This window comes from Sabethes cyaneus, chromosome 2 (assembly GCF_943734655.1).
Source record: "Sabethes cyaneus chromosome 2, idSabCyanKW18_F2, whole genome shotgun sequence".
NCBI lineage: Eukaryota > Metazoa > Arthropoda > Insecta > Diptera > Culicidae > Sabethes > Sabethes cyaneus.
In genome coordinates this window covers 81,932,788-81,950,089 of record NC_071354.1, presented here as the reverse complement: position 1 = coordinate 81,950,089, position 17,302 = coordinate 81,932,788, and the positions used below count along the sequence as shown (strand labels likewise).

Below are 17,302 nucleotides of genomic sequence, written 5' to 3'. Positions count from 1 at the left end.
AAACAAAACCTCGCAGTAAAACGGTTATTTTGATATAAAATTAAATTTTAAAAAAGATGTAATCTTAGAACGTGAAACGTCTACAGTCGAAATGTGTATAAATGAACTGTTAACTTTAGAACTTGATCCCTGCACCAATGTACGATAAACTTAAACCGCAAATCATGAGATATTAATAATAATAACCCTTTATATTGCACCTTCCATTCCGGTGTCCATGCAGTTCACACCTAACTATCTCCGCATATTATTACTAGGTGTCTATAAACACACACTCACCCGCAGGTTATAAACGCACGTGTAGGTACTTGATTTCGGAACTACGACGGAACCAGCAGACATTGTCGGGCAACCAAATCTTTCTGAATGGGTTCTCGTACCGGCTGACTGCCTTAATCGAAGGCGATCATCGATGCTGTAATTTGAGGTCGTTAACATCAACTTATTATTAATAGCCAAGTAGCAGATCAAAACAGTGTGCACACGCAGTAGGCAGACCGGCAATCGGAGGTAGGGCAGTATGTTTCTGCATTTTATGCTTTCGTTTTGCCCCCGACACTTGTCTTTCTTTTTATGCAACCTTTCGGTTTCCTCGTTGCAAACGAATGTGACCGGTTAATAATCATCGATTGTGTTTTGCCGACCGTATCGGCGCTGCAGTGAATTCCTGCGAGCGAAATAACTGCCTATTCTGAGGGCCAACCGAAAAGAAGGGATCGACGGGCTTACCGACATAAACAAAACTGCGGAGGATTTCCGGCTGTGCTGCACTGTCAAACCTTGAGTGGACCTTCCTTCTGGCTCGACCTAGAACAACCGATAGGGTTACGCCAGAAAGTGTCCTTAAAGAGCTCACCATCATCGGGCACAGTATAGATGAGTCGCTATTTTGTTTCGATTCGATTCATTAGCTTTACAAACTAAATTGATTCTTTGCATGCGGATCTTTGAGCTGTGACTGATTATAATTTTCGACAAACCAAAACGATGTTTCTCTACAAGGAGGTTCAGTTCGGTCTAATTTCCTGAATTCATTGTCCGTAGCGAACGAGAGCTTAACACGAGCACAAGATATAGCCTACTAATTTAAATTGTATTATTTTGTGCTGCTGGAAGTATAACATACCTACCACCTGCCGACAAGAAGGCGGACCTTGTCGCGACTCATAAAATGTTTTAGTCGCTCGGCTGCGCGCTGATCGAAGAAGCCATTAGATTGGCAGAATAATCGGAGCACGGATTGAATCAATCGACCTCAGGTCCGATACCTAACACTGGTAATATAGGCACAAGACCAACCTCAGGCTAAATGTGTTTTATTTATAATTATTATGGTGTTTAAAATGGTTCAATCAGTTCACTTTAGCACTGTTTCATAACCGTGATTTCGGTGTTGAATTTACTAGATGCTATAATGATCTTAAATTGTCGGATATTTATAGTTTATATTACACAATTATAAGACATAATCATACAAATTAACTCTGCTGTACAAATTAATTCGCTAGTCAATCTTCATTTCTTATAAATATCCTTAATCACCTTAATTTTTAAATAATGTCAACTAATTAGCAGTCAAACTGTTAAACACGATAGAAAAAAAATTATATACTGCCTTCGACGCGGTACGCGTCACAGATGGATTGATGCAGTGTCACTTACTAATTCTATCGATAGTAACCCAGAAATTGCAATAATAAGCAATTGGAATCGTGTAAATTATATTTTACTAGCTGACCCGACAAACTTCGTGTTGCCACAAATTAATCTGTGTTGTACATAAATCATAAATCTCGGATTATCTTTGTCACAATCTCGAATTTTGCAAGTTTCTGAGGAGTTCAACCTTAGATGATTCATTTTGGCAGTTACCCAGGTAACCAATAAGCATCACCAATGCTATTCAAATGTAGGCCAATAAGCATTTAAGTCGCCTTAAATGCTACTTAAATGCTATTTTGGTAAAATATACAGCTATTTTACTGATAACCTTCTTATAGTGCTGACAATGCTAATTTACAGCTAATTATCACCACGAAGAATTTGAATACAATTTTGGATGCCAATTTACAACACCTATGCAGTCAAAAAGCTAATATACAACTACGTGCATTATAAAATGCCAGATACGCTGATTTGCTGCTTATGTTAATGCTTATTAGTGACCAGGAATGGGTAGTTTAATATACAAATTTGCAATTTTCCGTCACACTAAAGTAGAAAACAACTGCCCTGTCCCCTCATTGCATAACCAGAAAGCGGATAGTAATATTCGCCATGATTGTACAACATTTCGCCGAATATCATTTTGCGAAAAACCTTAAGCGGAATGTACCATTTCACGGAAAACTTTTTTGTAGAAAGTACCATTTCGTGATCCTCTCCTTACTCGCTGTCGCTCGTTCCAGGAAACCCAGGTAGACCTAGGAAAACAAATAAACCTAGACAGTAGTGATTTCTGCGGGGAGTTGCCTTCCCCCACTGGGTGGCGCTTCCGACGGCGGGTGGCGACCCTCGCGGCCGTCTCGTCCTGAATGATCTAGTGTTGCTCTAGATAGTTTTTGTGGTGTTGTTATTGACTAATGTTTTATGGAAGAGTCTCGAATTTCTCGGGTTCGATTAGTTTTTGAGTCTCGCAAAAAATTCTGTTTTATTCGTATGAGTCCATATCCCCCTACCACAGGGGTGAGAGTTCTCTAACTATCATAAAATAAATTCGCCGAATTTGGTTTCATTTGCTTGATTAGTTCTCAAGTTATACGGAAATTTGAATTTCATTTGTATGGGAGCCCCCCCCCTCCTAAACAGGGGAGGGGTCCCTCCTAAAAAGGTAAGGGGTCCTAATTCATCGTAGAAAAAATTGTTGCCTCCAAAAACACCCACATGCCAAATATGGTTCCATTTGCTTGATTTGTTCTCGAATTATGAGGAAATTTGTATTTCATTTGTGTAGAAGCCCCCCCCTCTTAAAGTAGGGAGGGGTCCTAAATCACCATTGAAAATATTTTTGCCCCCAAAAACCTCCACATGCCAAATTTGGTTCCATTTGCTTGATTAGTTCTCCAGTTATGAGGAAATTTGTTTTTCGTTTGTATAGTAGCCCCCCCTCTTAAAGTGGGCAGGGGTCGTAATTCACCATAGAAAATATTCTTGCCCTCGAAAACTTTCACATGCCAAATTTTGTTCCCTTTGCTTGATTAGTTCTCGAGTTATGAAGAAATTTGTATTTCGTTTGTATTGGAGCCCCCCCTCTTAAAGTGGGGAGGGGTCCTAATTCACCATAGAAAATATTCTTGCCCTTAAAAACATTCACATTCCAAATTTTGTTCCATTTGCTTGATTAATTCTCGAGTTATAAGGAAATTTGTATTTCATCTGTATAGGAGCCCCCCCTCCTAAAGTGGGGAGGGGTCCCAATTCATCATAGAAAAAAAAATTGTCTCCAAAACCACCCACATGCCAAATTTGGTTCTATTTGCTTGATTAGTTCTCGAGTTATGAGGAAATTTGCATTTCATTTGTATGGAAGCCCCCCCTCTTAAAGAGGAGAGGAGTCATAATTCCCCTTCTAAAGAGGGGAGGGGTCTCAATTTACCGTAGAATAAATTCTTGTCACCAAAAACACCCACATGCCAAATTTTGTTCTATTTGCTTGATTAGTTCTCGAGTTATGCAGAAATTTGTGTTTCATTTGTATGGGAGCCCCCTCTTAGTGGGGGAATGGTCTCTAACCATCACTAAAACCTTTCCTGGCCCCAAAAACCTCTACATGCAAATTTTCACGCCGATTGGTTCAGCTGTTTTTGATTCTATAAGGAACATCCCGACAGAAATCCATTTTTATATATAAGATTCGGCATTATGCTATAAAACGAAAAACAATAATTAAAACTTATATTAGGCTTACCTATTAGCAAGGCCGTGTGGCTGCGCCATCTGCCCAAAACTGTGGTTTTGAGATCATGCAGCCGGGAACCACTCAGCATCGCACCTCCTAGCTTGCCTACTCAATAGAGCATTACCAGGTATGACCACGTGGAGGCGCTAGCTAGGGGCTTGGGATGGTTAGAGCTATATTGAACGCTCCTCATTTGCCTTCCCCATTTTTTTATAGAGACTTTGCCTCTGATCGCCTTCCCCATTTCATAGCCAAAACTACTCGAAGTGCCCTTAATGTGTACAAATTCAGATTTTGAGTAGTTTTTCTAAAATTGAAAGCGTTCAACGTGCATTCATCCGGTTTGCATTGCGCCGTTTGCCATGGCAGAACCCGATACGGCTCCCGTCTTATGAAAATCGCTGTCAGTTAATAAGACTTAGTACGCTAGCTGAAAGAAGAGTGGTATCGCGCAGACTTCATTTTCGACCTACTAAAAGGGACTGTGGATTGCAGTTACCTCCTGGAGCAGCTAAACATTCATGCACCTCGTCGGAATTTGCGAAATTATACATTGCTTTGGACTCCAACGCACCGAACATTGTATGGTCAGAATAACCCGTTGCACGCTTGTTGTAGGCTTTTTAATGAAGTATCTCATGTATTTGACTTCAATATCAGTAAAAGTAGGTTTAGAAAGGCAATTGTTAGTTTTAGTTGATAGTAATACTAGTCTGTACAAAATTGAAGGCTGTGAACAACAATAAATAAATAAATTTAAAAGTGCGTTATTAGCCACAGAGAATAATTCAATTATCGTTAGCAAGTAGTATTGGTTGAATTCTTTACCTAAAATTTGGGTTTGTTCACTTCAAGTACACTACAAGTATTAGTTAAATCCGACCTATTTACAGGTAGAATCATTAAAGAGTGTAGATGATCAACACGGCTTTATGCCCAAGCGGTCTACGGCAACCAATCTTCTAACTCTTTCGTCCGACGTGATAAAAAGCTTTGGCGACCGGTCGCAGACGGACGTTATTTACACGGACCTATCCGCTGCTTTCGACAAATTGAACCACCAAAGCGCCATCGCCAAACTGGACAAGCTCGGAATCGGAGGCCTGTTGCCCTCGATTGTTTAATTCATACCTTTCCGACCGCCACCTAGAAGTAAGCATCGACGGTTTTACCTCCAGATCTTTCACTGCTAACTCTGGAATTCCACAAGGAAGCTATCTTGGACCTTTGGTCTTTCTCGTCTATTTTAGCGATATCAACTTCCTGCTTAAATGCCCGCGATTCTCTTTTGCCTACGATCTGAAGCTGTATGCTAAAGTTGATAGTCCGTCCGAAACCGCGTTCCTGCAAGAGGAGCTATCGCTTTTTGTGAAATGGTGCACAGATAACCACAAGTTGCTAAACTGTGACAAATGTGAAATAATAGATGTTTTCCGTCAAAAATTTTTTTGCTACTGAATGTTCGGTTTTGACTCTTAGAAATGATACCCATATAAAACTTTCTTTATTAAAGCCTCTAACTACTGTAAAAATGAAAAACTAAAATACGTATATTTCAACCCGTCACTTCTCGGATGCCTTTTGTACCAGTGACCTCTATTTTCACCACTTCGAAACCATTTGTGCCACTCTTTACTCTTATGGCAAATAACACACGTAACGAAAAAGAAGGTAATCATTAGCTTTTCCAGGGCTATGGTGTGCTTGTCAAACTCCGTATATTCGATGCGTTACTAACATGCACCAAAAATTTGGCTCTTAGGGTTACCATTTTTTCCAAATTACCGCGTGTACCGCATGTGCGAACCAACTACAGCACTTTTAGCACAACCATTTCAATCACTACACCTAACTTCGATTTAAAGGTTAGCCGCCAGGTACTGAAAACTCGATTCCTGGACCTAGCACGTAGATTCTAGGTTAAGTGTATCAGTAGGGGCAAAATGCCTGTTGATATTTTTATACAAATAAACAATAAACAATTACCCCTACGATAAAACTGAACCTTGTCGTGGTGTAGAGCTTTTTAACTAATCAGTAAATGAACAGCGGTCACGTTTACTTCTGAATGTGGGTATATATCAAAATACTTTTGTGATTTCAAGTGGGACTCGGGGTAAAAATTTACCAAATGTGATTGTTGCGTTGTTCAGAAAGTGCTTTTATTCCGTTTAAGAATAAGGCCAGTATGGGGATCTCTGACAATAGATGAAGTTTTGTAGGATTCATCCCTATTTATCACAACTGTCACAAATATCTCCGAAAAATGTCGGATTGATTGAGTTGGTCGGGGGCTTAGGGTTAGTAAGGGGATCTAAGCGGGATACCAGATCCGATTGGATGCCGAAGGACCACTCTGTAATGATTACGGGTAATAGCACTTCTTAGGTAGCAGATGGGAAAATTAGGTCAATTCATGTCGCGTGTTCGAGTTTCGGCTGGGCGGTGCTGCTAGATAGAGTAGGATTTTTGCACTGGTCCCGTGGCTGTCCTGAGCTCTGATGGACGCCCGCGGGCTCTGTCGATGGGAAGGGGTCGAGTCTTAAAGAGACGTTTAAGCCCAGAGCTTTACAGCACTTTGGTCTCGGGGGTTGGAAGGCGGGCGAGTCTCTATATTTTGAAGCTTCTGTCGACTACCGCGAACGTCCAGCTTGTGCTGCGCCCAATTTACGTTGTATCGTGGGAATGCACTGTGAATGCTAAGGGGATGAAAGATTAAATTTGCCCTGATAAGTTGATAACCACTAATGCTCCGAAATTTGTCTTACCTATTGGTTCATTTATGGTTGTTTGTGTTGGAAAACTGAAAGCGGGCGCGCGGTTGAAGACCGGTGCTAGGCGGGGCTGACGAATCCTCCACTTCTTCACTATACCACATATTGCAACTCGAGTGGTACAAAAAGTCCAAAGCACATTTACAAATTCGATCTATTATTTTTCTTCTCATCATCATCATTATCATCATCATTATATTTAAAATATGACATTCCGGCCTTTGGCAGAGAGATCTTAGAGTCAGTTCGTGGAGTCCGCGCAGGGCCGAAACGCCTCCGCCTGCGGGTATAGACGTGACGGATATGCTTGGGGCTCTACCTGTGTTTTAGTGGGCGACAGTGCCTGTCTCGTCAGGTAGAACTGATGTTTGAGGACTCCCTGACACTTTGTTGACATCACAAAAGGGCCCAGCGCAGAGTTTTATACGCTATTAAGCGACCAGTTGGATAACCCGAAAAAAAGGAAAAAAGGAAAAACAAATAAACAATAAACAATTACATTCACTGTTTTCATTCTTTACACGCTGTAAAAGTCATCTAACATTGTTTGTTGGTTGTGAATAGGTCATATGAATAAAAGAGTTGGAGCAAATGCAAGATATACAAGGGAAAAGCAAAGCAAACTGTTGTATTCATACGGCCCAATGTCTCCGTATTCGTCAAAGTGGCGCTTTTGAACGAAAGGTGGGGAATGTCCCATATAAAATACTTGCTTGTTCGTAGAATACTGTTGTTGTAATTTGATATTTGGGAATGTAGATCATAGATGGTGCTAGTGTTCTGGTGAAACGTATGCGTCGATAATTTTTGTTGATTTTTCTTCCAAAAGTTATGTCTGTTTGTCTGTGCATTTTTTCGTTACATCGGAAGCAGGGTCTGGGGTTCATAGGGTTTGGAAATTCGGTTTGGAAAATAATCTTTATTTAGCAATCTATTTTTAACTTCTTCAAAAGAGCGAATTATTTCCATGATTCTGGGGCGTTCCGAAATGACTTGGCTCTGTCCCTGATAACCCTGGTAACGGCTTTGCTCTTTTCATAGTAACGGGGGCGTGCGGAGGGTTAATTAGAAGACAAAAAGCCTGTTGGATTAAACGTCACTTTAGACTCCCGGTAATGATATAAGAACACTGTTTTTGCTCCTAATAACAATGTGTTTACATCGTGCTTCTTTACTCTGTATCCCCCTATAAGTCTTCTTAAACGTCTACCAACACACCTTCAAACAACACCGAAAAAGTTTGTTTCAATCAAGCATGGCTTGATAACTTTGACCATTTGACAGTACCATCCCAGCCAAGCCCAGCCTTAGGCAAGTTATGTATGAGACATTTGTAGAACTTGTCATTATCTACAATTTTGCTATCCTTGCTTATAACTTTGCAGAACACCACGAGCAATAGGTATGTGGTAGTAAATGGTTCAATGGCATCGCTGAACCACCAAATAAGAAAACAACCGCTCTATTTTCATATTGAGTAGAAATTGTTTCATATTCTATTTTTACCTCCTTCCTTGATTCTGAATTAGCACCAAGAACCGATGCTTGTTCAATAAAATCGTTTTAAATAATTTACTCATCAGCTTCGTAGCTAAATAAAATGGAACTGAATTGCAGACCATAGGAATATGTAGTAGTAAGTTGTTCATAAAATCCCTGAACCAGCTAATGAGAAATTCCATACCGTGTTGGAATGAGATAACAAGCATTCGAATAAGAAAGTTTACTGTCTAAATAAAATTGTTATTGCGTGTGCGAGCGAAATCATGAACAAGTGACGAAAATATTTTTATCCGGCTAAATTTAATTACCTGTCCTATGAACAGTTTGAACATGCAGACGAGTCGCCACGAGTTTTTAAAAAACGTTTTCCAATTTTGCTTGACTGGCACTTGTCGGATAATTTGACCCGACCAAACCCCGTTAGCCTCTAACAATCTGTAGTGCTTTTTCGTATAGTATCATCCGAATTTGTCCTGTCGCGTCGTTATAGATATGAAAGGTTTTGTTCCGTTTCTGGTAAATGCATTGTTTACGCCGGTCCTTAACAAAAGGAATACAACTTAATATGCCAATGCAATTAAATGGTTGAAAAAAAATACCGGGGGCTATGACCTCTCTAGAATTGAGGGCTAGCTCCGTAAGTTCTTGGACAAATAAATGATTTCAATCTAATTTCGACTGTGTGAGGTACCTGAAAACGATTGTAATCCCAAATCTTACTGGATACCGCAAACTACTCATCATCACTCTCAATGTCAATGCTAAGCCATATCACACCTCAATGTGCGCACTTGTGAATTGAAATGGTTTTGGTAAGTTTCATGGAAAGGCTTTGAACTTCACCAGCCCGCAAAACAAACGGTAACCGGAGCATGTCGCTCCGTTTCACATCTAAACAGTAAACCTAAACTCGTGTACGCTTTGATTCGAACTGATAAAATAGCGATGGTGAAATTTCAACGGTTTTACGCATCATGAACGGCTTACAAAAGCGTTGTGCTAATCATTGCTAATTAGAAGGGCCAGATGATCTGGACATATGGATTTTGATTGCCAAAATAATTCTCGAAGTCGGTGTTAACGTGAAATGCAAATTGGAGAATTATGATAGCCTTCCTCAATGTCTACTCAATTCTCATTTGGTGCCCAGGTCGTTAATTTATAAAACTCAATCCAAAATTAATATTTTCCTACTCCCTTTTTACTCAGTAATATCTCTTGAATTTTTGACAATATTTGCACTGGTTCATGGCTAAAGAGACGTAAAGTCCAAGGTCCATCCCTTCGTTCTTCCTGCAACACAATGCTTTTTATAGCATTTTTGTGAGTCAGAGCTGTTAAGCGAAGTTATAAAACATGTTAATGTTTACGGCGCAAACGATATACTTCCTAGAAGTACACCGAATCATTCGACCACTCTCGCTAAAAGCTCATCATAACGTTTCCCACCAGTTAAGTGACAATTTTTTTCTTCTCTTATCTTGCACTTCACAGTAACCAAGCGATTGCCGATTACCTAGGAAGTAATGGATACACAGACGCCTTAGAGGCATTCAGAAAAGAGGCAGACATGCCAAACGAAATCGAACGAAAGTACGGCGGACTACTGGAGAAAAAATGGACCTCGGTAATACGATTGCAGAAAAAGGTCATGGAATTGGAAGCGAAACTTTCAGAGGCCGAAAAAGAAGTGATCGAGGGTGCGCCCACCAAGGCTAAACGCACACCCACCGATTGGATACCGCGGCCGCCGGAAAAGTTTGCCCTAGCCGGACACCGAGCGACAGTCACTCGGGTGGTGTTCCATCCTGTTTTCAGCATGATGGTGTCGGCCTCGGAGGATGCTACCATTAAAATTTGGGATTTTGAAACCGGCGAGTATGAGCGCACCCTCAAGGGTCACACAGATTCCGTACAAGATCTGGCATTCGATTCACAAGGAAAAGTTTTAGGTAGGATTAACATTCGTTGTCATTTTGTTTGTTCACTAAACGTTTAATTTTATTATACAACAGCCTCCTGCAGTTCCGATTTATCGATTAAATTATGGGATTTCCAGCAAACGTATGAGTGCGTCAAAACCATGCACGGACATGATCATAATGTATCCTCCGTCTCATTCGTACCGGCCGGTGATTATTTGCTTTCCGCGTCCCGGGATAAAACCATCAAAATGTGGGAGGTGGCTACCGGGTACTGCGTTAAAACCTTCACCGGCCATCGGGAATGGGTCCGGATGGTTCGAGTCAACGTGGACGGCTCGCTGATGGCGTCCTGCTCAAACGATCACTCGGTTCGAGTCTGGCAGACAAATTCAAAGGAGTGCAAGGTAAGAGAAATGCTGACTCGGAAAGTTTATTTCCACCGTTAGTCTTGAAAAGTAATAATTACCTTATTTCATAATTACATTAAACGCGTTCTATATATTCCGCAACAGGCTGAGCTACGGGAACACGAAAATACAGTAGAGTGTATCGCTTGGGCACCCGAATCAGCAGCAGCAGCCATCAACGAAGCGGCCGGAGCAGACAACAAGAAAGGAGCTCACCAGGGTCCGTTCCTAGCATCCGGATCGAGAGACAAGACAATAAGGGTAAGTGCTAATGAAAATCTTTCTTGTGAAAAGTGGAAATAACGTGTATTCCTTTTCTGGCTTTCAGATTTGGGACGTTAGCTCCGGACTGTGTCTGTTCACGCTAATCGGCCACGATAACTGGGTCCGTGGTATCGTGTTTCACCCCGGTGGCAAGTACATAATTTCTGCAAGTGACGACAAGACGTTACGCGTCTGGGATTTGCGCAACAAGCGCTGTATGAAGACACTTTATGCTCACTCACATTTTTGTACATCTCTTGGTAGGAATCTACATTTTTCTCTACTTTAACGTGTGACTAAAACATTTCTTTTCCGTTTTCAGATATGCATAAGTCTCATCCGTACGTAATATCGGGTAGCGTGGACACGACAGTAAAGGTTTGGGAATGCCGCTAAGCGTGCATCCGCTCTGGTCGCGCGTGTTTGCGCAGCCATTTTTTACTAACTCGATAGTGATGAGAACAGAAACAACCGCAGCAGCAGGAGCTGGGCAGCGCTGGTAAAATATCTATTTGCTAACGACTTCAACTACAACTAACCAAAACAAATTCGCTAACATTCAATCATACCCACAAGATATGAAACAGAGTAACAACAACCGAACAACATGGTGAACAACTAAAAGGACAGCAAACCAGTTAAATATTCAAATAGAAACACCTTCTTTTCTTTCCGTATTGATGAAACCTTGCTGGTAGTTTCAATTGTTTGAAAGTAGAAATAAAAAATCAAAGTTTACTACAGCAAAAACAATACTGAATATAGTCGTGCAACTGGAGTAGCATGTAAACTAAAACAGCAAACATATTATCACATTATATTCTTATAATTACTATTCTTAGACAGTAGTACTCATATTGGAAGCTAAAATGCAGCATAAACACAAACAAACGATAGGCGAAGAAAGTTTAAAACTTGATTTCGGACCGGTAAGGAGAATAACAGCTAAAATGAAAAAATGCCCCACAGACGATATGATGACGCTAAACGATCTGAACGACATTATGCAGACGACGAACGTTCGACGAACCGGAAAATGGGAAATCAATTTACAGATGGTAAACTGTTTGTTGATTATTTCTCTCTTGCCGCATTGCGCAATCGTATGTTCGGGTACCTTCTCCGTGTATCGTCTCTCAAGCTGAAAACTAATCACCATGTTGTGGACCACGTTATGCTGCATTTCTATCGAAAGTTCTCACAATGTGTAGCAAGTGATTATTGGTAGCATACTGTGTATGCTACAATCAATTCACTACAAGTTGTTATATTCTGGTTGGTTTCGTGTTTCGGTATCAGTGAATCAAAATTTACTGGTTGTTAATGAGTTTTATATCCGACTTATGACGCTTACAATAAGTTGTTAAAGGTTTTTACCTTCTGTTTCAACAGAAAATTACTTTTAGAACGCTGTCCATCAATGTGCTGCGAGGTTGACCCTACAGGTTACTGTTCTGTATGGTGCCAGCTTAAGATGTTTCTTTCCGTGTAGATATAATTACAATTATACAAAACAGTCAAGTGCAAAATATGTCTACTGCAATCTTGCAAACGCAACTAAACGTATTTTCATGAATTAGTACACTATTTTGCCGCTCTGTTAGTTAAATTTAACAAGGACAACAAACACAAATAACATAGAAAGGTTATTTTCTCTTTTTATGTTTCTTCGAATCACAAATGGAGACTAAGTTAAAGCAAGATGAGAGCGAATGAATGTGCCAAGCGAGAGTGGAAGCGAACAACGAATGCAAAAAATGTGCCGAAAAAAGCCGAGAGGAAATAATCTTTAAAACATTCAGTCCATTTTGTAAAAAAAATACCCATTATAAACGCCAATTCAACGGACTTTAATGACAGGGGAATATCTGTTTACTATGAAAATAACCGCATAGAAATGAAAAGATTGAACGAAGGTTATTAAATTATTGATTACAGTTACTGCTATTAGGATATATGAGAAAGCATGCAAATTACTAGAATTCTAGCTATAGCTAATCAAGGAAACAACAAAAATATTGCATTCTTAAGTAAAACAGAGGTTTTAAAATTGATGTGAACCAGAAGAAAGAATTACAGAGCATGCGAAATTTGCATTAAACTATTATCTCGATGCTTTATACATGCTTTACACGCCAGCAAAAATTCAAGCTGTTCAAGCCTTATAAAAATTTGAACCAATATTGTTATAATTTGAAACGATTTTCTGCACAGGAAAGTCAAAGATACGAAAAAAAAACATATTTTCAAATCATTTTCCCTGCTGAGTGTCACACTCAATGTGGTAAAAGAGCATTTCGGTAAGTCTCGCGCAATACTAGAATCATTAGCCTGTACCTAAAAGATTATCTTTGTACTACTACGCCAAGGTAGCCGTCCCATTTTTCTTTTCACGAAGAGAATATTGTTCATTTGATAGGAAAAAAGTTCTAATAATTTAGTCTCACGCTAATTATTTTGAGTTTTTTCCCGCGAAACAGTTCTGCAGAACGCTATTCACCCGATGATGGATTAACATTAGGAAACTAGTTTACATAATCTATAGATCGACAACAGTGAATGGATTAATTCGACAGCTAGTGTGTAGGTGTTTTAGTTCTCAATTTGCTGAACCACCGTTTTCGACAAAAGCGATTTGATTCTATTTTGAGCGAATGAGCAAATAAAATTTACAATCGTGACTAGTCGAACCTCTTCTTTCATCAGAACGGTGATGCTGTATACTAGCAGCTACATTAGAAAACAAAAACAAAGCCCAGCCAAGTTTGCGTATAGAAATTAATTTGCCTTTCTGATTTACAGGCGTTTATTAAAAATAAGTGGCTGATTGATTGAATGAACAATATGGAGGTTTTAGCAGAAAAAACAACTGTGCATCATGTAATCGTTTAGAGAGAGTGCAAATACTTTTAGTTTTAGTTTTTATGTCGACCGAATCATTCAATTGCAAAAGTAAAGCTGATGCAGCCTTTTCTTTTTATACCGGTTTATAAGTTCCGCAACAAAAGCCTCTACAACAAGCCTTCTGTACGACAACATAAATATTAATATCTACTAAACGAGAAAGTCGTAAGCTTTTAGCGAAACACGAAATGGTCGGACAGAAATATCTGAAACGTCTCTGAAAAACAACTACACGCGTGATTTACATATGAAACAATACAAACTTAACATTTTCTTCAAACAAAATCTATTTGACATCGGCGTACTTCTCTTTGTACATACTATTGAAAATGGTAATAACATATATTTAAAACATCGCTAATTTGTATCTACTGAGAAAGAAATTCATTATTTTTGTAATCATCATTGCTGTTGTAGGCAACAAGACCTCAGCTGGCTACGTAATCCGTGGAAGGCCCTGTTGGCAGCCTCTATCCTCCTTTTTACTTTACGGCTCACATCGTTGTCAACTAACGTACCAAGGTAAACAAATTCGTCGACCACTTCAAAAGTATCTCCATCTATCACCACCGTAGTACCAACACTCGAAGGGCTACCACGCTCTTCGGGATATACTTTATTTTGGTAGATTTTATGATAAGCCCTATCCTCGCAGCTTCCTCTTTAAGATGCGTGTACGCTTCTTCCACAGCTCTACGGTTAACATCAATGATATCGATGACGTCCGCGAACTCTAGGAGCATATAAGATTTCGTGATGATAGTACCACTTCTCTGCACGCCTGCCCTTCGAATAGCACCTTCGAATGCAATGTTGAACAGCAAATTCGCCTGGTTGCACCCGGTGGCGTTATTAATTCATGTCTGACAGTTTGGCTGAACAAAGAGATGAAATCAGAGAATTCCACTGCTGACGATTACCCGCTATGACTTTCACCTGTCGGCAGGATAGGTATTTGTCAACAGCCCGAATATCGTTGGGCTGAGCCTTTGGATATACCTTTCTTCCAGTCAAATGCTCATCTTCAAATCTCGTTCGTCTCTCCTCAAAGTGTATCTATCTCAATTCAACCTTCACTCACGAATTTCTGCTGCTATCGACCGTTGATGACATCGACGATGGAGTTCCTCGTTGGATATCTATATTTGTCAGGCCAACAGACACAAATGATATATCGCAGACAGCGTATAATAAAAACCTGTTTTTACTAACTTGCATAAGCTGGAAAACCACGCGCTGAGCAAAAACTTTGCAACTGAATCCAAATATTAGCCGAAGCGACAGCGCAGTTAAGGCCCGCGCAGAAATGGTACTTTATGGTTGCGGCTGCGTAGATCGGACAGAACTGTTCTCTTATACAATTTGAAAGATTATCTACGCAACCGCAATCATAAAGTACCAATTCTGCGCTGGCTTTAAGGCTGGACATCGAATACAGGATTGCTTTATCTTCTAAACCCTGACCGTGCATTATTGTTTGAGAAGTGCTCGCACCTTGGAGCTTTACAAGCAAGTCCTTTAGCACTTGCTGCACTTGTTGCTCGATTTGAAAAGTAGACTTGAAAACCCGGAGAAGTACCGCGGCGAACTAGTGACTAACAGCGTGTGATGAACGGGTTGCTGATCTTTTTCTTTCTCTGTGGCAGTCATGACCGAGATTCCGAGAGCGAAAAAGTTTCACTGCGAGTGAAAACCCTAATTTACCTAAGCTAGTGTCCAAAACCGATTAGTGAACTAAAATTTCAAGTTCTTCTTTTCACATCCGGGATCTCCAGTCAGCATGATGAAATTCAACCGCATCCGACCATCACTTTGTTATTGGTGATGGTGAGATACACTTGCGCGTCACACGCATTCAACAACGTGAGTAAAAACGTTGTTGAATGCATGCGACGCGCAAGTGTATATCACCAATAACAAAGTAATGATCGAATGCGATTTTGAGCACTGCATTTAATGAGCCGTGTGAATAAAACAGTTTGCTTTGCTTTTCCCGTGTAAATCTTATGGGAGCGTTTGCTCTAACTCTTTTATTCATACGGCCTAATGTGTACATTAAGAAGGTTCGTGATATACTCTCAGCTGATGCAGATGTACTTATTTTGGTGTTTTGTTTGGCCATCGTGGAAAACCCAAGCTGAGGAAAGGAAAGACCTATCCACCAATCACCATGTTGGCACTACCCTTTTCGTGGACAAGCGTAGACATTTTTGATCGGCTACGTTAATGATAAGGAATTTGCTAAGCTAATATATTACGTACAATCTTTAGAACAATGTTTCTGTTATGTTCCGAAATAGAAATAGGTACGTCCGGTTGAGCATGTATGCTTAATAGAAATAAGACTACAATAGGTATAGGTACTTAGTTTAAATGCAAACTCTTTGAATTTGTTTGGTATGGAAACTTCCGAACAATAAAAAACCAGTTCAATATTCAATACGATGGTTGTTTATTAACAAAATTTATGCATCTTGTTTATCGTTAGATTCACTTGATAAACTTTCGTTTATCGCCTTTCTTTTCTCCTCCTGGTCTACGGTTGAGCTAGCGCTATCTTCCAGTGACTCTTCGTTACTCGGATCAACGGTTGTTTTCGGGGTTTGTGTTGATGTTTCATTACCATCATCATCCTTAGTAGTTACTGAATGTTTGTTTTCATCGTCTGTGATTTCTGCTACACTATTTTCGTTGGTTGTACTCTGCAGACTTTCACCGCAGTCGGTTTTCAAGTTTTCATCCATCTTCTCAGAATCACTCTTCTCACTATCACTTTCATCCTCATCACTGCTTTCTGGTTGCTTAACATCATCCCGTTTTGGTTTTTTGCCTCTATTAGCTTTTTGCTTGGCTTTTTTCTTTAGCCGTTTTGCCCGATTTTTAGCCGTTTTCTCTTCCATTACCTCTCGGTTGTGTTGCAACTTTTGCTGAAATTCTTCGTCTAGCAATTCACAACGACTTTTTTCCTGAATGTGCTTCTGACGGGCGTATTCCTTCCGTCGCAGATGTCGATACACATGAAACTCTCCTGATCCGGCCCCGGCGCTGGATCCCATAACGTTGCGGACAAACGCTGGAACAGTCGACGAAAAGTCGCGCTCCCTTGGTGATTCTGGAATTATTACTGGTTTTTCCTAACAAAAATTGTATATTTATCATTTAATAATAATTAGTTAATCTTTAGATTAACAGGCACAGGATTTAGACTTACAGGATTTTTCATGAGCTTTTCTAATTTCGCTCGTTGAACATCCGCAGCATTTCGCACAACAAATTTCTTTTTCTCAAAGTCTTTGTCTGTGGTTTTCACTTCGTTTTTTATATCCATTATAGTTCCGTAATTTCAACGTGAAAATTTCATACAAAGTTGCAGTTTTGATTTCGATTAAGTTAAATATTTACGTTTTACGGAGTTTACTACGGATGGAAACAAGAAAATAAACAATCATCCTGATAGTTTGACATTTCGAAAAATGCTAAACAAAAAATGAGAAGGTATTCATTTGCACTGAAGTAGTTTTTACCGGAGAGAGATTCGCGAAGAGGAAAAATTCTAACGTCAAATGCAGCCAGTACGATCTGTCAAATGCAGCCAGTCGTTATCGTTGTCCCAAAATGGAAAAGTAT

General features: G+C 39.9%; 2 protein-coding genes across 3 annotated transcripts in view; one reads left to right on the top strand and one right to left on the bottom strand.

Annotated features, from left to right (window-relative positions):
- The window catches only part of LOC128738366 (lissencephaly-1 homolog), a 140,299-nt gene extending 126,276 nt beyond the window's left edge, over positions 1-14,023 (top strand). The window contains exons 3-8 of one of the 2 annotated variants that reach the window (XR_008412099.1): positions 9,670-10,127; positions 10,191-10,504; positions 10,613-10,768; positions 10,836-11,031; positions 11,094-11,270; positions 11,348-14,023. Coding sequence is in view for 1 of the 2 variants with exons in the window: in XM_053833421.1 (XP_053689396.1) it covers positions 9,670-10,127; positions 10,191-10,504; positions 10,613-10,768; positions 10,836-11,031; positions 11,094-11,167 (1,198 nt within the window). In the remaining variant the exon portion in view is untranslated. Of the gene's footprint in view, positions 1-9,669; positions 10,128-10,190; positions 10,505-10,612; positions 10,769-10,835; positions 11,032-11,093 lie in introns of both variants that reach the window. The other variant, XM_053833421.1, reaches the window with a different exon arrangement.
- Positions 14,024-16,130: 2,107 nt separating this feature from the next.
- Positions 16,131-17,063, bottom strand: LOC128737630 (PRKR-interacting protein 1 homolog). Its single transcript, XM_053832306.1, has 2 exons — positions 16,887-17,063; positions 16,131-16,809 (listed from the first exon to the last, which is right to left on the bottom strand). Exons 1-2 carry the CDS (start codon positions 17,001-17,003, stop codon positions 16,141-16,143), a joined length of 786 nt encoding a protein of 261 aa, XP_053688281.1. The 5' UTR covers positions 17,004-17,063; the 3' UTR covers positions 16,131-16,140.
- Positions 17,064-17,302: the final 239 nt, after the last annotated feature.

What these genes read in the sequence shown, in the direction of transcription:
- LOC128737630 (XM_053832306.1), bottom strand. Translation starts at nt 17,003, where the DNA reads ATGGATATAAAAAACGAAGTGAAAACCACAGACAAAGACTTTGAGAAA. An exon ending in AAAAGCTCATGAAAAATCCT is followed by an intron (nt 16,810 to 16,886) that starts GTAAGTCTAAAT and finishes AATTTTTGTTAG; the next exon opens with GAAAAACCAGTAATAATTCC.